Source organism: Balaenoptera ricei, chromosome 19 (assembly GCF_028023285.1).
Source record: "Balaenoptera ricei isolate mBalRic1 chromosome 19, mBalRic1.hap2, whole genome shotgun sequence".
NCBI classification, from domain to species: domain Eukaryota; kingdom Metazoa; phylum Chordata; class Mammalia; order Artiodactyla; family Balaenopteridae; genus Balaenoptera; species Balaenoptera ricei.
Genome location: NC_082657.1, coordinates 60,021,899 through 60,039,626, shown reverse-complemented (window position 1 = coordinate 60,039,626; position 17,728 = coordinate 60,021,899). Strand labels below are relative to the sequence as shown.

The 17,728-nt window shown below is 55.3% G+C and overlaps 1 protein-coding gene across 1 annotated transcript in view; it reads right to left on the bottom strand.

Annotated features, from left to right (window-relative positions):
- Positions 1 to 17,728, bottom strand: part of CRISPLD2 (cysteine rich secretory protein LCCL domain containing 2) — a 67,440-nt gene that overhangs the window by 32,488 nt on the left and 17,224 nt on the right. The window contains exons 2-6 of the mRNA XM_059904799.1: positions 16,875 to 17,180; positions 12,327 to 12,445; positions 9,558 to 9,690; positions 8,992 to 9,107; positions 5,028 to 5,128 (exon numbers count right to left, since the gene is read on the bottom strand). Coding sequence (XP_059760782.1) covers positions 5,028 to 5,128; positions 8,992 to 9,107; positions 9,558 to 9,690; positions 12,327 to 12,445; positions 16,875 to 17,114 — 709 coding nt within the window. The 5' untranslated portion in view covers positions 17,115 to 17,180. The remainder of the gene's footprint in view (positions 1 to 5,027; positions 5,129 to 8,991; positions 9,108 to 9,557; positions 9,691 to 12,326; positions 12,446 to 16,874; positions 17,181 to 17,728) is intronic.

Here is a 17,728-nt window from a genome sequence, read left to right as displayed (position 1 = left end):
AGCGGCTGGGCTGACCAGAGGTTAGAAGGCCCTGGCGCCCACCCCTGGATCATCAGAATGGTTTCTTGTCCCGTCTCTGCCCAGGGAAGCAGCTTCAGGAAGCCACCTCATCCTCTGACCCCAAACCGTAGCTGTCTCCGCTGAGGTGCCTCCGGCCCTAGGTTCTCACTGGAGGAGGGGCCCGCCTCATTTACACGCCATCATGGCACACGAAGACCCTCGTCAATGCTCTTGGACCCCACTGCCCCTCACCACCAGCACATTCTGCTTCCTTCCCCACTCCTGCAGGTCAAGATCACTTAACCTTTCTCTGCACTGAAGTTTCGAAGCCCAATAACATTGGAACCATCATCTAGAACGAGCCAAAGACCCAACTCTTGGTTAAAAAAACTTAGTTCTTCGGGTCCCAATATTTTCCCCACCCAAATATTATTATTTCTCCAACCATGACCATGACCTTCATGTTTCAAAACATTCTAATTCACCGAATACACTGCATTTACTAAGCATCAGTTTATCTTCCAGTTTTCATCATGAAAGTCAACTATTAACCACTCACTGTGATCTGTAATCAGGCCAGCTGAATACCAAACCATAAATTCCAGCCAAAGTAAAGCAAAGTATTGCTGTTTGAGTTTGCTTGAGCACCCTTATCAAAGATGAATCGGTGCGCATCTCTGCTGGGGGACCCCCGCCCCTCCAAGGATGTCTGTGGACCCGAGTTGGAAACCCCTGCCTTCCAAGCTCCTCCAATGAGAAAAGACAACAGATGTATTTGGGTAAGAACGATTTCAAGGAGCAGGAACAAAGCGCCCTCGCAGGCCTCTTTGTGTCAACGGATTAAAACTCAAGTCCCATCAAGTGTTCACCAATCCCCAGCCTTGTCCTTACTTCTGAAGAGCAACAACTTTTCTCCAAAAAAGCAGACCAAGGGTTTGTGTTGATACAAGACATTCAAGAATATGAAGGGCAAGTGACATCTTCTCTGACGCTTTTCAAGGCTGGGATACTCTGCAGCTGTTTCGCTGGACGATTCATCACAGCACAACCACTACCCTGACCCATGAGGAGGATGGACAGGATTTAAGCCGGAGGAGAGCAGCAAGCCTGAGTCCCAAGTTCATTATCAGAGCTCACTGGACCTCCATGTACTACTCGTGGATGGCGTGCTCACCACCACCCACCTCCCCCACCAGCTGTAAGCTCCCTGAGGCCAGCAGCCAGCCTGCTTCACACCACACTACACCCAGCTCCCAAAACATAGTAGCTGCTCAACAAAATTTGCTGAGTGAAGGATGATCAAAACGCCCAACAAATTCTGTCTTTGAACTCTTTTGGGAAAAAAAAAAAAAAAAAAGTCCCAGCAAAGCTTAAAGACATTCAGGAAGGGAATTCTGAAAACATCATTTGTAGCCAAACGCTATAGGTGAAATCTTTATGAAGACGCTGGGTTTGCAAACACCACTTGGGACCCACCGGCTGTCTCTTGTCTGTCTTCCCGTCAATGTGGCTATTCAGGTTTGTCCTTCACTGAAAGCCAGAGCTGTCTCTGGAATAAGCTGGGTTTTCTTCCACTGGCCTTTAGGATTTTTATACCTCATAATCGTGGCTTTATTTAGCCAAATATAGTTGGGTAAAGCAGTCGAAAGCATTTGAGGGCTCACTATTTAAGAAAATGGGTAGACGGTCCTCGCCCTCAGACACACACATGAAAAGTGGAATGCTTACCCAGAGGACGGGCTGTATTTGATCACATCCTAATTAAGATCCCCTGTGTGGACCAGCACAGGCCTGGGGAAATTCCGTGCCCGAGTTCGCTGCAAGGTTACCCTGTGCACCGTCCAGCTCCGGACCAGGGGTCCCAAGGCACACAGCATTGCTACATCATTCTGCAGACTCCCGCCTGGTTCCATAGTGGGGACGAAGCTCATAACTAATGTCAAGCTCTCAGATCATCCTCTCGTTGCCCTGGGAGGCATGAGCAGCCCCATTTTACAGACGGGAAAACTGAGGCTCAGGGAGGCTATGTGACCTGCCCAAGCTCACACAGCTGAGAGTCGAACCACCTTTCCCCAAAGTCTACGCCCTTCATCGCCACACAGGGAAAGCCTGGAGGGATGGAATTTTCTCTTACGGTCTATCCTTACCCCTGTTCCATCTCCATTATAGGTCAAGGCCTTGCCAGGCACCTCAATAAACACTTACTAAGTAGCTTATGCAGATAAGCTGCTTTAGAAGAGACTTTCTGCATGGTTAGCTAAAAAAATCGGGATGCCCGCCAAGTGAAGTTGGGCATTTTCCACCAAAAATAAACAAGTCCAGGAGGCTTCATTGGGTGGGTTAACCAGCATCTAGGCTATCTTTGTGTGCATTTGTTCTTTGAAAATGACCCTCTGTGGATATTGGGGGTATATTTATTCAGACAACATGCAGAACACACCTGCTACGTGGCCCTGGAGGCCCGGGAGTGAACCAGCAGTTGTAACTACAGGTGAATCAAGTTCAAGGAGAGTCTGGGTGCAGTAAGAGCACGGAGGCAGGTGGGCTGCCTGTCTGTGGACTCAGGGAAGTCTTCCTGGAGGAGGTGTGACACCAGAGCTGTGTTTCCCGAGAAGAGAAGGGGTCTGCCAGGATCCTGAGATGGATGGGGCCCCCAGGCTGGGAGAGGGCCCCCAGTACCTCCCATGTGAGGAAGAACCCCATGCCAGGTGATAAGCGCAGTCATACCTCCCCACTCCCACCTCTCCAAGGAAGTAATGAGCTGTGTTCATAAAGCGCTGACTATGTGCAGGCTGCTGTCCTAGCAACTCACATCCTCCTTGCTGCATCCTCCCAGCAAATCATCTGCGGGAGAACGATGTCATCACTCTTACAGATGGGGAAACCGAGGCTCAAAGAAGGCAAGCAGTGTGCCTGAGCACACACGTCCAGGAACGCAGAGACGCCCCGCTCTGCCTGCCCTGCACCTGACAGCCTGCCTCGTGCACACACGGAGCCCCCTCCCAATGGGAGAGCCAAGGGGGAGCCCCAGCGGGCATCCCTCCCTCACGGTCCCCAAATCAGCACTCAGGATCTGATGGGGGGATTTGCCCCTCGGGGTGACTCGACAGCAGCCACGGGACCTGCCTGAATGGGGATTTGCGGCCTGATATGCCTGGAGTGTCAGCCTGCGTTCTTCTCAGCCCTCCTACGACCCCCAGGGGCTGACACATCACCCCACTTTCACACAGGAAGACTGAGGCTCAGAGAGATGAAATGCCCTGCCCAGGTGCCCACCGCTGGAACATGCAGGGTTGATATTCCTCAGGCAGGGGTGCCGAACTCTAAAACCCATGCTTGTCCCACGAATCCAGGAATCGGAGCTGGGCTATCTGGGAATATGTCACTAAGGACAGGCGTGGGCACCTCCCTCCCGAAGACAGTGAAGAGGTGTTGCCTGAGAGGGGGTGGGAGAGCAGGAGAAACTCCATCTAACAAATGCTTACAGAGCCCTGCTGTGTGGCAGCCACTGCCGGGACCTGCACGTCCCTGTGGGCCCTTCTGCCTCACAGTCTCGTGACCGCGAAGCCCCATCTTCCAGGCCTTTGCACGTGCTGTTCCGCCTGCCGGAAACACCTTTCCCTTCTCTCATTACTAGGCCGTGTCCTCTTCCGCAATAGCCGCCTGCTTGGGAAGCCTTCCCTGACCTGGCTGACAGTGGATACTCCTGCTATTACGCCCTGAGGCAACTGTTACTTCCCCTGAAAGGTGCGCGTCACTCCTCGGGGCAGTGGCCCCGCTGGACCTCATGTTCCCGAGGGCAGGACCGTGACTGTTGGGTCCCCACGGTCATCCCCATCCCTATCACCCAGCAACGTCCTGGCACACAGCAGGCGCTCAATACATTCACACCAAATGCACCGACTCTCTCATCGGAGCCTGAGGTACGTCATGGAAGGCTGGAGTTATCATACCCATTTTGCTGATGGGCAGAGTCATCAGCTGGTTTGAGCAAACAGCCTCCAATCATGGAGAGCCAGACCCAGAAGCCTCATGTCCAGACCTTGGGTTGAGCCCCCTGAGTTCCCCCTGGAGCCTCAGCCACCCGCATATAACTCACGACCCAGGGGACCAGCACGGACTGGACCGCCAGATCCTTGCTTCTCCCCCCCTGCAAGATCCCCACGCCCGCCCTGCAGTGGGCAGAATCAGTAGCAAACAGCGGGCCTGGGAGGGTCTGGGAGCCCCACTCTTCACCCCGGAGCCCACTGGACTGATCCTGCGTTCCCCCCCACCCCGCCTCTCCTGAAAGACCCCTCTCAGCCATCACAAGACCTGCTGATGGAGCCACGGGAAAAAAAACACATCTCAACCTCAAAAACACGGTCAGCCCCTTGGCAGGCTCTGCTCCTTCTGGGACGGAGCCGGAGGAAACAGTCCCAAATGCGAGGCGCACTTGAGGCATGAAAAATGTGCATTATTCACAGGAGGGGGAACGTGGGAACATTCTGAGCGGCCGGCAATAAGCAAATGCTGGCATCGCCGGAAAACACGGCCTCTGAAAGCTCCGGCTTGGCCTGAGCTGTGGGGTAGGGGAAACAGAGGATTCTGACGAGTAAGGGCTGGACGAGCTGCACACGCGGCTGGGTGGCCGACGGGGGACAAGGACGGGCAGGAGGGGCTCTGACAACCCGCGGGGGCGGCCCCTGCCCGGCCTGCAGCTCGCCTGGACCATCAATCACGTGGCTGTTTTAAATTCCTTGTTTGTTGTCTGTTTTATACCAAACTCTGAGCACCAAGAGGGCAGGGATGCCTCCCACGGGAGACGCCCGCTGGGGGGATGTCCCAGGGGCAGCCGTGTCCCCGGGGAGCTGGGGCTGAACCCTGAGTCCAGAGATGGGGAGGGGAGGAAGGGAGGGCCGAGGGTGAGGGCGGGAGGGACCAACTTCCCCCCCAAATTGTCCAACTTCCCCGTTTCACGTCAGCCACTCTACGACTCAGGGACTGAGGGGAACCCCGTTCCAAAGGGTTTTGAAGTCGTTTCCTACCTCGGTAACACAAGTTGTTCCTGCAGCTGCCTCCGTACCTGGGCGGGCACTCGGAGCAGGGCCGGCCGGTTCTGTAGGGGGCTTCTCCAATCCAGTTCCCCCTGAGGACAGACCAGAAACACCGTCAGGGGGCCGCCACGCCAGGGCCCGGGGGGCTTCTCTCTCCTTTCTGGAGCCTCTCGGGACCCCAGACACGGTCAGGGAGGAAGGAAGGTGTGAAGGGGGAAATGCACCTGCCCTGAGCCCCTCCTGTGTACAGAGTCTAGAGAATTCCAGAAGAATCCCAGTCGGGAGCTACGAAGCATCCTTCTCCCTGCACCTCTGTCCCGTGGCCTCACACCTACCCGCGCTGCTCCCTCACACAGCCCTGACTGCTGCCGGCCACCCCCAGTCCCAGCCCCGGTGCCTCTGCACCGGAAGATGCTGGGACCCTCTGAAGCCGTTTCTCAAGTGAGTAAAGGTCAGCCTGTTCCAGGGAGTGCCTCGTGTTTACCACGTACCTACCTGCTCACTCCATCCTTCCAGCACCCCAGGAGGGACGTGCTGGAGTTCAATCCTTTTTCAGAAGAGGAAACTGAGGCTCAGAGAGGTTAAGGGACTTGCCCAAGGTCACACAACGAGGGAGTGCGAGGGCTGGGATTTGAACCCAGGCCGTGGGGCTCAGAGCCTCTGACCACACTCTGCTCTCGGGGCTGGGACCAAGGTCGCTCTGGGCATTACAGGTGCCATCCGCCTCCCTTTGAAGTCCCCAGGGCAGGAAAACCAGAGGCCGGTCCGTGGGATTTCTCCAGGGGCCGGGTTGCAGGTGGTGAGTGGAATTCCCAAGCCCTTCTCCCAGCACCTGGGCCTTTAGCAGCACAGGCCGGAGAGGTGAGTGATTGGGAGCCAGTCTCCGTGATTTGTTCTAGAAACTTCCTTCATGGGTGCCCCGTCACCTGTCTGTCCACTCAGGAAAGAGGTTCGCGGCCCCGATCCTGGGCCAAGCATGGCCGAGCGGTGATGAGCAAACGCCCGGGGCTGGACCTGGCCCTGCCAGCCGGGTGACCCCAGCCGATGCCCCTCGACCCTGAGCCTCTGCCCCCTTCTCTGTAGTGGGGTAACCACGGGGGGTGGTCACGAGATGAAGGGGGCGACTGTGTGGATGCCTCAGACTGGGGCCAGCCCCTGGTGACAGCAACATGCTCTCTGAGCATTTGCTAAACCAACATCCTCATTGGGTGACGTTTCTGACGGCTGTCCAGGGTGGCCAAGGAGGGGTCCTGAGAGTGATGGCGAGGAGACAAGTTTAGAAAACACACACTCTGCTTGCCCCCGGACGGCTCAAAACAGTGGAACGGAATCACCCAGGGCTACATGGGCATCGGGCCTGGGGAGGGTGGGAGGGGGGCTGGGGGGTACTGTTACAATCTGCACCCACGGATGGCAAAATAACATCCCCCACCAGGCTGCAGACCCTGCTCCGCTGAGCACCTCTGCCCCGTGTGCAGGCAGGCTAGGGACTCACGGGGGGCTTCGGGATGACCCTCCCAAATGGACCATCACCAGGCGGACCCAGGGTGCCCCAGCACCTGCCCTGTCACCGGGTGGGGCTCAGTAGGTTTCTTCAGACCATCCGGGCCTCCCAGACAGGCTCCTCCCCTCCCCCAGCCAAGTTCGCCAGCATAGGTAGGTTCCACACTTCCTCAGCGACAAACCAGGTCTCCCACACAGCTGGAGCAGTAACTCTCCGGGTCACCAGTCGTCGATGCGGACTGGGTGCCAGGCGTCCTGTAGACGGGCAACCTCCCCGCTCCCAGCAGCCCCAGGAAGTAAGCATCCTCTCCTCACCCATGAGGCCGTCAAGGTGCAAGACCACCCCACCCCACCCCCTCCCAAAGAGACCTGAGCCCAGACACCACCCCAGGGCCCACTCTCTCAGCCACTGCCCCCTGCACGGCCGGGGGCTCGGACTCTTGAAGAAAGAGGCTGTGGACATCAATGGAAAACCACAAAGACATCTGAAAAAAACTGCCCACCGAACACACAACACCACAGACCAATCTCCCAGACACGGTGTTGAGAGGCAGACGACAGGCACAAGACGGCATATCTGTCCGTTCACAGGAGGGTCCGAACCAGACAGATTGACCGATGGGGAGGGGTGTCAGAATGTCAGCCACTCTGGGGGGCATGAGGGAGCCCCCCCCCCTTCCAGCCTGGGGCCCTGGAAATACTCCCTCCCTTGACCTGGGTGCTAGTTACACAGGTATACATAATGCATACATAATGCATATACATATGCATGGACTGAACGTGTGTGCCCACCCCCCAATTCGTATGATGAAACCCTAACCCCCAACGTGGCTGCATTTGGAGATGGGGCCTCGGAGGAGGTGATTAAGGTTAAATGAGGTCACAAGGGTGGGACCCTGATCTGACAGGATTAGTGTCCTTATAAGAAGAGACACAGAGAGCTCAATTCCCCCTCCCTCTCCCTCCCCCTCCAACCCCCAGCACACACTGAGGAAACGCCACGTGGAGACACAGGGAGAACGTGGCCATCCGTGAGCCAGAAAGAGACTCCTCACTAGAAACTGACCCTGCTGGACCCTGATCTGGACTTCCAGCCTCCAGAGCTGTGAGAAATAAATGTGTATTGCTCAAGCCACCCGATCTGTGGTATTCTGTTACGGCAGCCTGAGCTGACTAATACATGTCTATATGTGTGAAAATTTATCCAGCTGTGCTCTTAGGATTAGTGTACTTTACTGTACACAAGTCATTATTTTTTCAAGAAAGCGGTAAAGACTAAATAAGGGAAGAATGGTATTTCTGGTTGGATCTTCTAGTGTATTTTTTAATATAAAGACTTAAATCAAATGATTCCTCACTCCCCACCTGCCACTCTGCAAGGAGTTCCACCATGGGGACCACCTTACTGCTCTTCCACGGGGCTCAGGTCCCTCCCATGGATGACATAACCCCCCTGCCCTCATCCCTGTGGGCTGCTTGAGACACCATTACCGCAGGCATGCCAGATGGTTTACAGAGAGTTTCTATTTTCCTCCCAACCTCAGCGATTCTCTCTTCATCCCACCTTCTCACGGCCACTCCTGATCCAACCCAGTAAATGAGGTCATTCCTGTTTCATGCAGTCATGGAGAAAACATGCCTCAAGGGCACACTGCGTGCAGGGCCCAGTGCTAGGATGGCGGCCAGCCCAGTGGCCAGTGTGCAAACCACAGGCTGTAAACTGGGTGAGCCAGTCTCTGAGAATCAGCACATACTTGTCTGATGAGCAACGGAGGTGAATGAGTAAAGGGATAAGTGACACATTGATGACATCAGGATGCTGTAAAGAGGAAGAGAGACTATGACCTAAAGGTGTGATGAGGTCCCTTCTGGGAGGGGAAATATAAAGATGCAAAAACTAGGACTAGCATGAATACCTATTTTCTAGAGTGCTATCTGCTGCGTATTTTCAGAGAAAAAGAATCCCTATGACAGACCCCACTGGTTGCCCAGCCAACTACTCCTGCTTCTGACTTATTCAAGTAGCCCCATGGGATGACTTGCAAAGCCAACTGGGGCAATTTCATTGGTCAAAGCCAACTGGGGCAGTCTGGTTCCCCCTTGTCCATGAGTGGTCTAGTTCTGGCCAATGACATAAGGAAAAAGTGGGCCAGGGGTGAGAAAAGCCTAAGGAGAGAGGCCTTTTCTACCATTCTCTTCCCTTCTGTTTGGGAAGATGTGATGACTGGTGCTCTACAGCCATCTTGGGACCGTGAGGAGAGGACAATACAGCAAGAAGACAGAAAGTTCTCATTGACATGCTGAGCTATTAAGCTAACCTAGATGCACCAACCTCTAGATGCCTTGTTATGTGAAATAATAAAGAGATTTTACCACTGAAGCCAGTTTTAGTTGGGTCTTCCATAGCAGGCAAACACACCCCAACCCATAAAACCATGTCACTTGTTCTTACTTTGGAGAGTAATTGCAGACGAGGTAGACCGCATTCTCCCAAACATCTCCCCAGACATTCATCCTCTGGCAGGTGTTCACGGCACAGCCAATCTTGGTGGTTGTGGCCCAAACTATCTGAAAAGATGACATCCATACATCTGAGCTCAAGGGACAAATGACCAGGGTGACATAATCTGGCCTGGATCCATTAGGTGCTGGCATGAAAGGGGTGTGTGGTGAAGAGGTGAAGGACCAGATTCTTCCCCTAACCCATTAAAGATCCACACATGTGTTTAAAACAAAAGCAAACAAAAAAAAAAGAACAAAAAAACACACAAGGAAAATTCCCCAGCAATGGAAAGCTGCCATAGAAGTTTCTAGTGCTTACTCTCAGTTTCCATATTTGTGAACTGGCCACAAACAGCCTGGCCCACCAGCTATACTTTGAGTAGCGCCGAATTAAAGGAAAAAATTAAGGCAATGATAGAGCAGAGGTTTTCTGACTGGGCAACAGTCCCACAGGGCCAGGTGAGTGACAGTGTTTGGGGGTGCCAGGCTGAGGTCACACCTGATCTTCAGCCTTACCTGTGTGTAGTGGGTGCACATGGTCCCAGAGCACCTCTCCGGACACCAGGGGTTGCACTCGTGGGGGTAAGGGTAGGTGTAGTCCTTCACCTCGTCGTACCAGGACTGCACGTGGAAGCCAGGAGAGCGATACCTGCAGGGGCAGATCAGCTTGTTATGTGTCGGCCACCAAGCACCCAACGACGGAGACCCCTGCTGGCAGCACCGCCACCCATGGGGCAGCTGGAGGGGGCGCTTCCTTGGGCCAACAGCCCCGTATCCCACCCAGTATCTGTTAAAAGTGCTTAAAACCCGAATTGGCCTCCTCTGGGTTCCAGGAGTGTCCCTGGGTGACCTACAAGCCACCAGTGTGTGTGGGAAACTTTTACCTGGCCCCCGGTGAGTTCTTTTTTATGTTAATAATTATGTATTAATTTTCAGGTACATTTGGGGAATCCCATATTTCACAGATATTACCGCTTAAGAAAAATCCCGTATTTCACAGCTATTACTGCTAAGACAAAACTGAAGGTGCAAGTCCATTTAAAGTCAACGTAGAGAAAAACAGTAAGTAGATAACTGAACAGATCCTGACCAGATAACTGAACTGTGTCAGGGGAGGGTCTGGAAGTTGGGAAACAGCTGGCTATGGGGGACAGGGCAGACAGGTCCCTGTCACACACACACACACACACACACACACACCAAAGAGCAGCCTAAAGCCTCACGTTTCTGTAACGTCATGACCAGCTTTGTTCCTTGGCTGCCAGGGGACCCGAGGACTCAGACACAAGGCAGAAAACTCATTCAAGGCACAGGAACCCGCAGATGTGCAGAGCCCTGCAGTCAGCTGGGCAAACCCTCGTACCAAGCTCCCCTTTGGGATTTTATCACCTGAGCCCTCCTTCGTCCCCAACCCTGAGGAGCATGCCCCCAGCCACTGTTGGTGGCCGCCGCACCCTCGCTTCAACCCTGTCTGCCAGGTTGGCACCGGGAAAGAAAATAAACCAGATTGGAACCCCTGTCGCTGTCACCAGCAAGCGTAAACAAAGTGGTTTCAATAAAGAGAACAGATGTGGTGGCGACTGGTGACTTCTGAGGGCAGTGTGGGGACCCGGGTGGTTAGAAGTCTTGTAACAATTACTGTCAGCACCCAGGGAATGGTGGCGGTCAGTGCCGTGGCTGGAGAAGCAGCCTCCCTTCCTGGGGCCAGCTCGGGGAAAGAGACACACGCAGCAACAGAGCTCTAGGGCCACGGGGAACCCATCACCAGTCTGTCTATTTCCCTGGAACCTCACAGCCAGGCTGGGGTGGTTTCGGAAAGAGAACAGTTGGCTGCAGAGGGGCCTTCAGAAGAGGGTCTCTTTTGTAAAGTGAGATGGCAATATTCATCCAGAAGGGGGACAGTCTTTGTGCCCTGGGACCCATCAGTCCTACTCCTCAGAGTTTTCTAATGAAATCATTCAAATGAGCCAAGCGGGAAAAGAAAAAAAAAAAAACCTAGCTACAAGAATGGAATGGCTTGGGCTTCCCTGGTGGCGCAGTGGTTAAGAACCCTCCTGCCAATGCAGGGGACACGGGTTCGATCCCTGGCCCGGGAAGATCCCACACGCCGCGGAGCAACTAAGCTCGTGCGCCACAACTACTGAGCCTGCGCTCTAGAGCCCGCGAGCCACAACTACTGAACCCATGTGCCACAACTACTGAAGCCCGTGTGCCTAGAGCCCGTGCTCCGCAACAAGAGAAGCCACTGCAGTGAGAAGTCCGCGCACTGCAACAAAGAGCAGCCCCAGCTCGCCGCAACTAGAGAAAGCCCGCGTGCAGCAACGAAGAGTAGCCCCCACTCGCCACAACTAGAGAAAGTCCACACGCAGCAATGAAGACCCAACACAGCCAAAAAAAACCAAAAACCAAAACACAAATAAATAAATTAATTTAAAAAAAACAAAAGAATGGAATGGCTAAATTCCAGTCTGTCAACTTGATGGCCCACAGGCAGCCTTGACGACGTGATAACCATGACAACTATGTAACAGAAAATGCTTTGATATCGTATGAGAAGGAAAAAAAAAAAAAAAAAAGAATTAACAGCTGTCCTGGCCACAGTTACAACTACGTGAAAACATGCCGGCCCACAGCCAGATGCACCTCAGAAGCCCAGGAACACGCAAAGAGCTGAACCAGGGCAGTGGATCGATGGGTTTGGTTCCCTTTAGACATTTTCTCTTAATGCTGTCACAAGACTGACTTCATAAAAAGCAGAAAAGAATACTGGGTTGCTGTGGTTCCACGAAGTCACACCTCTGGACCTGTGGTGACACCTGCCCGGGTCCCTCCCGGAAAGGCACTGGCTAAAGGAAAATGCAGCTGCTCGTGGACCCATTACACTCCATGCTTAAAGAGCTGGAAATAGAGTAAATAGGCAGCTGAAGGCAAGCAAACCCTGACCTGAACTTTGAGGGGCTGTTTCCAGTCCAGACCAACTTTTCAATAAGTGCGGCAAAACGAAAGCAGACCCCGGGACCCTGGGCCCCCATTCGGAGGACTCGTGTGCACAGCACGTGGTCAGAGAGTCTTAACCGGTCAGAAGACATTTTGTCCATTTCCTCTAAGGCAACCAGCCCCCAGCCCGGGAGGGGCTGCCAGCTGGCTTGGGTGCTCGGGAATGTGGCCCGGTTGACCGGGGGGAAGGTCCGTGGGTGACATTTAACAGACACTGTGAAGTCCTTGGAGGTTCGGCGGCGTGAGTGAGACCCCCGTTCACAAGCAGGGGGTCACAGCGGCTCTTACCTGCCCCAGTGCACGGCCAAGTTCTGCCCGATGGACACCAGCAGGCTGTTGGGCCCATGCTCCCAGATGCACTCCTGGGCCCAGGCCACCGCCGACTTCTCCAGCTCTTCATCCCAGGTCTGCAAGGGGACGAGAAATGGGCACCAGGAGGTCAGGGTCAGGGGTGGGTGTAAGAACCCAAACTGCAGAGACGTCCCCAGCTCAGGCCCTGGGAGACCCCGAGGGCCGGGCTCCGGCTTCCACAACACTGGACACAGGGACTTCGTGCATTGTCTCTGACGCGTTCCTTGCTCGGGAGGTGGGAAGTGGCTGGTCAGCAAAGAACCTAGAGAAGCCCCGATCCTCAGAGCACCTGCTCGGCCCCTAACTTGTCAGGGACACTGGCAAGTCCCTTCTCTCAGCCTCAGTCTCCTCATCTGTGAAATGGGAGGATGAATAAATCCTGGAGATGAATGATGGTGATGGTGGTGATGGTTGCACAATGGTGTGAATGTAGTTAATGCCACTGAATAGTGCATTTAAAAATGGCTGAAATGGTAAGTTTTATATTACACATATTTTACATTATATATATGTATATATATATTTTTTAGGTAGCAAGAAATGCCTTCAACTCGCCCAGTCCTGTTCCCCTCCAGCACAGCCCTCCCTGAGTCAGGGGTCTGGGCCAAAGAATCTGCAGCCCTCTCCGCCTCCCAGCCAGCCCAGGGAGCACACATAACTCCTCAAGAAACAACACGGTGAACAAGGCAAGCAGGGTCACTTCTCTTCTGCGGAGGAACAGATGCCAAGCGGCCCTCCCACCTGTGAGCCAGCGGCTGCCCCGCCCCCTCCCAGAGTCTTGGGGAAGATGTTCCAGCTCATGGGCAGCTAGGGGCTGTCCCTCGCTCTGGGAAGCCCCAGCCCTGGCACACAGTAGTTGCTCACTGAAAGCCTATCCAGGCAGAGCCCCGGGACCATCCAGGAACAGGAACAGGAGACTGGTTGAACCAACTGTGGGACCCCTGAACGGAAGCTGCCCACTGCCCTCTCCTCCTCCTGCCTCGCCGTCTCCTTCTGGCCAAGATAACTGCGACTCCTCCACATCCAGGGGCAAGTCCTGCCCCAGGGCAGATGCCTCGGGGGGCCCGGGGTCACACCTCTTGACCCGCTGCCCATTTCAGCTGCAGGGGACATTCTGGGCTTCTCGCCGACAGTGCCCCACCTTCAGCGCCCACCAGACCCTGCACCACTTCTGCCTCGGATCTTTCTCCAGTGCCCAAGCACAGCCTGAAACAGGGGGTCAACACCCCTGGGGGCCACACTCAGTCAGTGGGAGACAGGCCTGTTGATAAGAGCACGCACCTCCCACCTTCAGAGGGCGGGGCAGTGAGGTGCTCTTGTTAGGTCTTGTTCACCTAACAAGAGCGTTCTTGTTAGGTGAACCTGGGTATGGTGCCAGGCTCTGCCTCTTGCTGGCTGTGTGACTTCAAGCAAATGGCTTCACCTCTCTGTGCCTCTGTTTCCCTATCTCTAAATGGGCTAATGGTACCTGGAATAGGATTTGGGGGAAGGTTGAATGAGAGCAGGCATGGAGCCCCCAGATGAGAAGCAAAGTAGCTCTCAGTCAATGGTACCTGGATATTAAGGAAGTTAACTTTCTCAAGCACCCACCAGGTGCCAGGGCAGGCATCTTCTGAACACCTGCCAGTTGCAGGGAACATTAGCACCATTTTCTTATTTAATTCCCCCAACAAGCCCTGGAGGTATGTTTTATCTCTCCACTGTTGCAGATAAAACAAACAAACAAACAAACAAAAACCTCTGAGGTTAAGAGAGGTTAAGTAACTTGCCTAAGGTCACCCAGCTAGGAACTTGTTAGAACTTTAACAACCCAGCCGTGTCTGCCTTCCAAGGGGGCTCTTCCTGCTCTGCACGCTGCCACCAGGTGCTGGTCCCACTCCACTAAAATAATAATGGTTACTAAAATCATAGCAACAGTATAATTCACATTTATTTAGCATCATGCATTATCTTATTGACTCCTCCAAACAACTCTGTGAGAAAGGTACTTTTGTCGTCCCCGTTGTGCTTGGTGAGGAATTATAAACGCAGAGAGGCTAAGTAATCTGCCGAAGTCACACAGCTAGCACGTGGCAGCTACCTAACCCCAGGCAGGCTGCCTCCAGAGCCTGTCCACTCATAAAACCTCGAAGTGGGGTATCTTAACTTCTGGAGGTTTAAAATCCACCTCTCAGTGCTGAGCGTGTTTCAAAGGACTGTGGCTCGAAGCCCCAGCGAGCAGGGCCGAGCAGGAAGCCATGGATCTGAGACTCTTTCTCAAATCAGTGCCACTTGTCTGGGTGGAGACGGGCCGGGCAGCTCTGGGCCGAGGATGCCGGGAGGGAGGGGACGGTGCTGAGCCTCGGACTGCCGGCCCCGCCCCGCGGCCCCCTGCTCAGAGGCGGCCTCAACAACACCCCTAAAGGCTCTACTTCCCCCACAGGGGGGCTGTTGAGACCCAAGGAGCCAGAGCCCAGCTCCAACCCTGAGATACCATGAAGTAAACAAATAGGAAAACACAGCAGGCTAGTCACAGGCTGCCCAGGGTCTGTCCCTGCCTGCTGCGTCCCCAAGCTCCTTTCCCCTGCCCTGCATCTCCCCGACAAGCACCGGACAAGCACAGGGCATGAGGAAAAGACCGGCAGAAACCCAGCCTGCTCCCCACAGGAGGCAGGAAACGGCCACGACCCTGGCGGGGCTGGGGCTCAGTCAAGCTTCAGGCCCAGGAAAATGCCTGCTCCCTGGTAGGCACCACACAGGGCCTTGGGGTGGGGAGGGACACAGGATGGAGGGTGACTGATGCAGAAAGAGGTGGAGAGTGTCTTTTCCCCACGGGGACAGACGCCAAATGACCAGTTGCTGGGAAGAAGCGGGGAGGAGTCCGTGCCCTAAAAAGAAAATCCACCCTGATTCTCTCCACCTTTAACCCTATAAAGGTCTGCGCAGCTGCCCCATGCGTTAGCGTGTTGAAAGGGCGCCCACTCTGCCTCCTAAAATTATCACAGCCCCTTCGGAATAAATGTCTGGACCATTTTCTTCAGGGAAAAAAGAAATGGTTTCATAACGAGGTCCCAGAGGACTCGGGGCTTGCTCGGGGCTCTGCGCAGACGGGCATCCGTTCGTCCGTCCCACAGCTGGCGATGGGCCACCTCGCGCAAGCACAGACGAGGACACCGAGGGACTCACAGGCACGCGGGCAGCTGACCGACCGTGAGGGTGGCCGAGGTCGGAGCACAGGCAACACGGAGAGCGGCAGCTGAGAGTCCAGAGGAAGGAGAGGGCCCGGGGCCAGGGAGGTGGATACGGGAGTGTTGAAGGTGCAGCCCTCCTGGGGGCCGGGGGTGGGGGCGGGGTCTGTAACACACACAGCACCCAGAGGCCTCTGCGGCCAAAGGCAAGGGAGGGAAACAGGCTATCCAGACAGACAAGGGCTCCTGATAGGAGGCCTCGGATGCGGGGCAAGAAGCGCAGAGGGCACCGAGGCTCCTGCCAGGGCAAAGGCTGGAAGAGAGTGAGATTTAGGAACTATAACGTGACACCAGGATGCAGAATGGGCCGGAAGAGGGCAAGATGGGAGGTGAAACAGCCCCCGCCCCCACCCCAGGGCTGAGGCTGCCCCGATAATCAAGGGAAGATGGAAAAGGCTGGAGAAAGAGCCCCTGGTACCGGTGGGGTCGGGGGTGGGGGTGGGGAGGGGTTAAACTGAGCGTGGACAGGGAACAAGAGCATGGGTCCTGGACTCAGCCGGACCCAGGTCAGCATTCGCCTCCGCCTCTACAGCTGTGTGACCTCGGGCCTCGGTTTCCCAGTCTGTAAAGTGGGCGGATACCACGGCGCCCGTTTCACAGGGCTGGGGGGATGGGACACGGAGACACATGAGTGAGGGCAGAGCTGGGGACGTGCACCGGGGAGCCGGCTGCCCTCCTGCTCCGAAACGCGGGGCTTCTCCAGACGCACAGGGGACCCTCCACTGCCCCTCCTCTACTGCTCCTCCCCAGCAGACACCCCATCACCCATGGACTCGGCCACCCCTCGCTACTCAGACGGAAGGCGCAGCCAAACGGTGGGGGGAAGCTAAGGGTGACACAAGGACAGCGGTAAGAGCACAGCCCCAGGGCTGAGCATCTGCGCCAGACAGTCAACACATATGCCGTTAGATGGTCACGGGGGCCACATGAGGTGGGATTTCCAAAGTAGACGCTGAGGCTCAGACTGGCTAAGGAGACGTCAAGGTCACACAGTGAAGACGTAGCAGAGCTGGGGTCGGACTCACCAAAGCCCAGCCCTTGACCCTCCCCCTCCCCCTCCCCCTCCAGGAGGGTCTGGGAGGAAGAGTCAAGGGCGGGGAGCTCAGGCTGAGCTACAGAGAGGTGCAGCCTATGCTGATCGGGTAGGGCATCCCGAACAGAGGCAGGGGGCCCTCTCTCACCAGGAGTCCCCAAGCCTGCCATCCCCCACCCCTCCCCCCGCTGATGGGGCCAGCCCCTGTGGTGCCCCAGCGCTCACCATGTACTCCATGTTGGAGGCCGGTGGCGACACCTGGCCCCGCAGCCTGTTGTGAAGCATGAGGATCTCCTCCTTGTCCACCCTGGGGATGGCCCTCCGGACCCGGGAGTGGGGTCTGTCCTGCTGGTATTTGCTGAGCAGCTTCTCTAGGTGTGTGACATTGGGCAGGAAAAAGCCTTGGGCTGCACAGACCAGCAGCACCAGCCCCAAGGGCACAATGCCGTTCAGGACACAGCTCATGGCTCCACGCTGGCAGCAAGGGCTGGGATGACAGGGTGGCCTGGGCTCCCGAGGTGCTCGTGTGCTCTGAAAAGAAGCAGAGGGCGGCGGGAGAAGTCGGTCAGTGTCAAACCCGTGACGGCAGTGACCGGACCAGACGTCATTCTCCCCACTTTGCAGATGCGGAGACTGAGGCCACAGAAGCTAAACCACCAAGGTCCCGCAGGCAGGAAGTGGTGGAGCTGGGATTCAAGCCAAGGGTCTCCAGCAAGGCAAGCTGCCTGATGCCGCATGGGACATCCTGGCTCAGTCTCTCCTGGACTCAACTTCTCATGGTGCCATCTATTCTCGCTCTGAGTCAGCATTTGGACTCATTCAGGACTGCGGTGTGTCTACAGCCTGAATTAAGTTCCATCTCCTGCCCCCAAAAGAGATTGCTAAAGTCATTTCACATCACGAAAAGACGTGCCGTGAACCAACGTGAGTGGCAAACTTCCTGGTCCCTGTGAAGTAAGACTCAGTTCCCAAAGCGATTGTCAGGCATCCCCAGACCCATCACTGCATGAGGGCCCACCTATCACGGCCCTTCCACCGGGTACCACCTGTGAAACCGTCACACACTACGACACAATCTG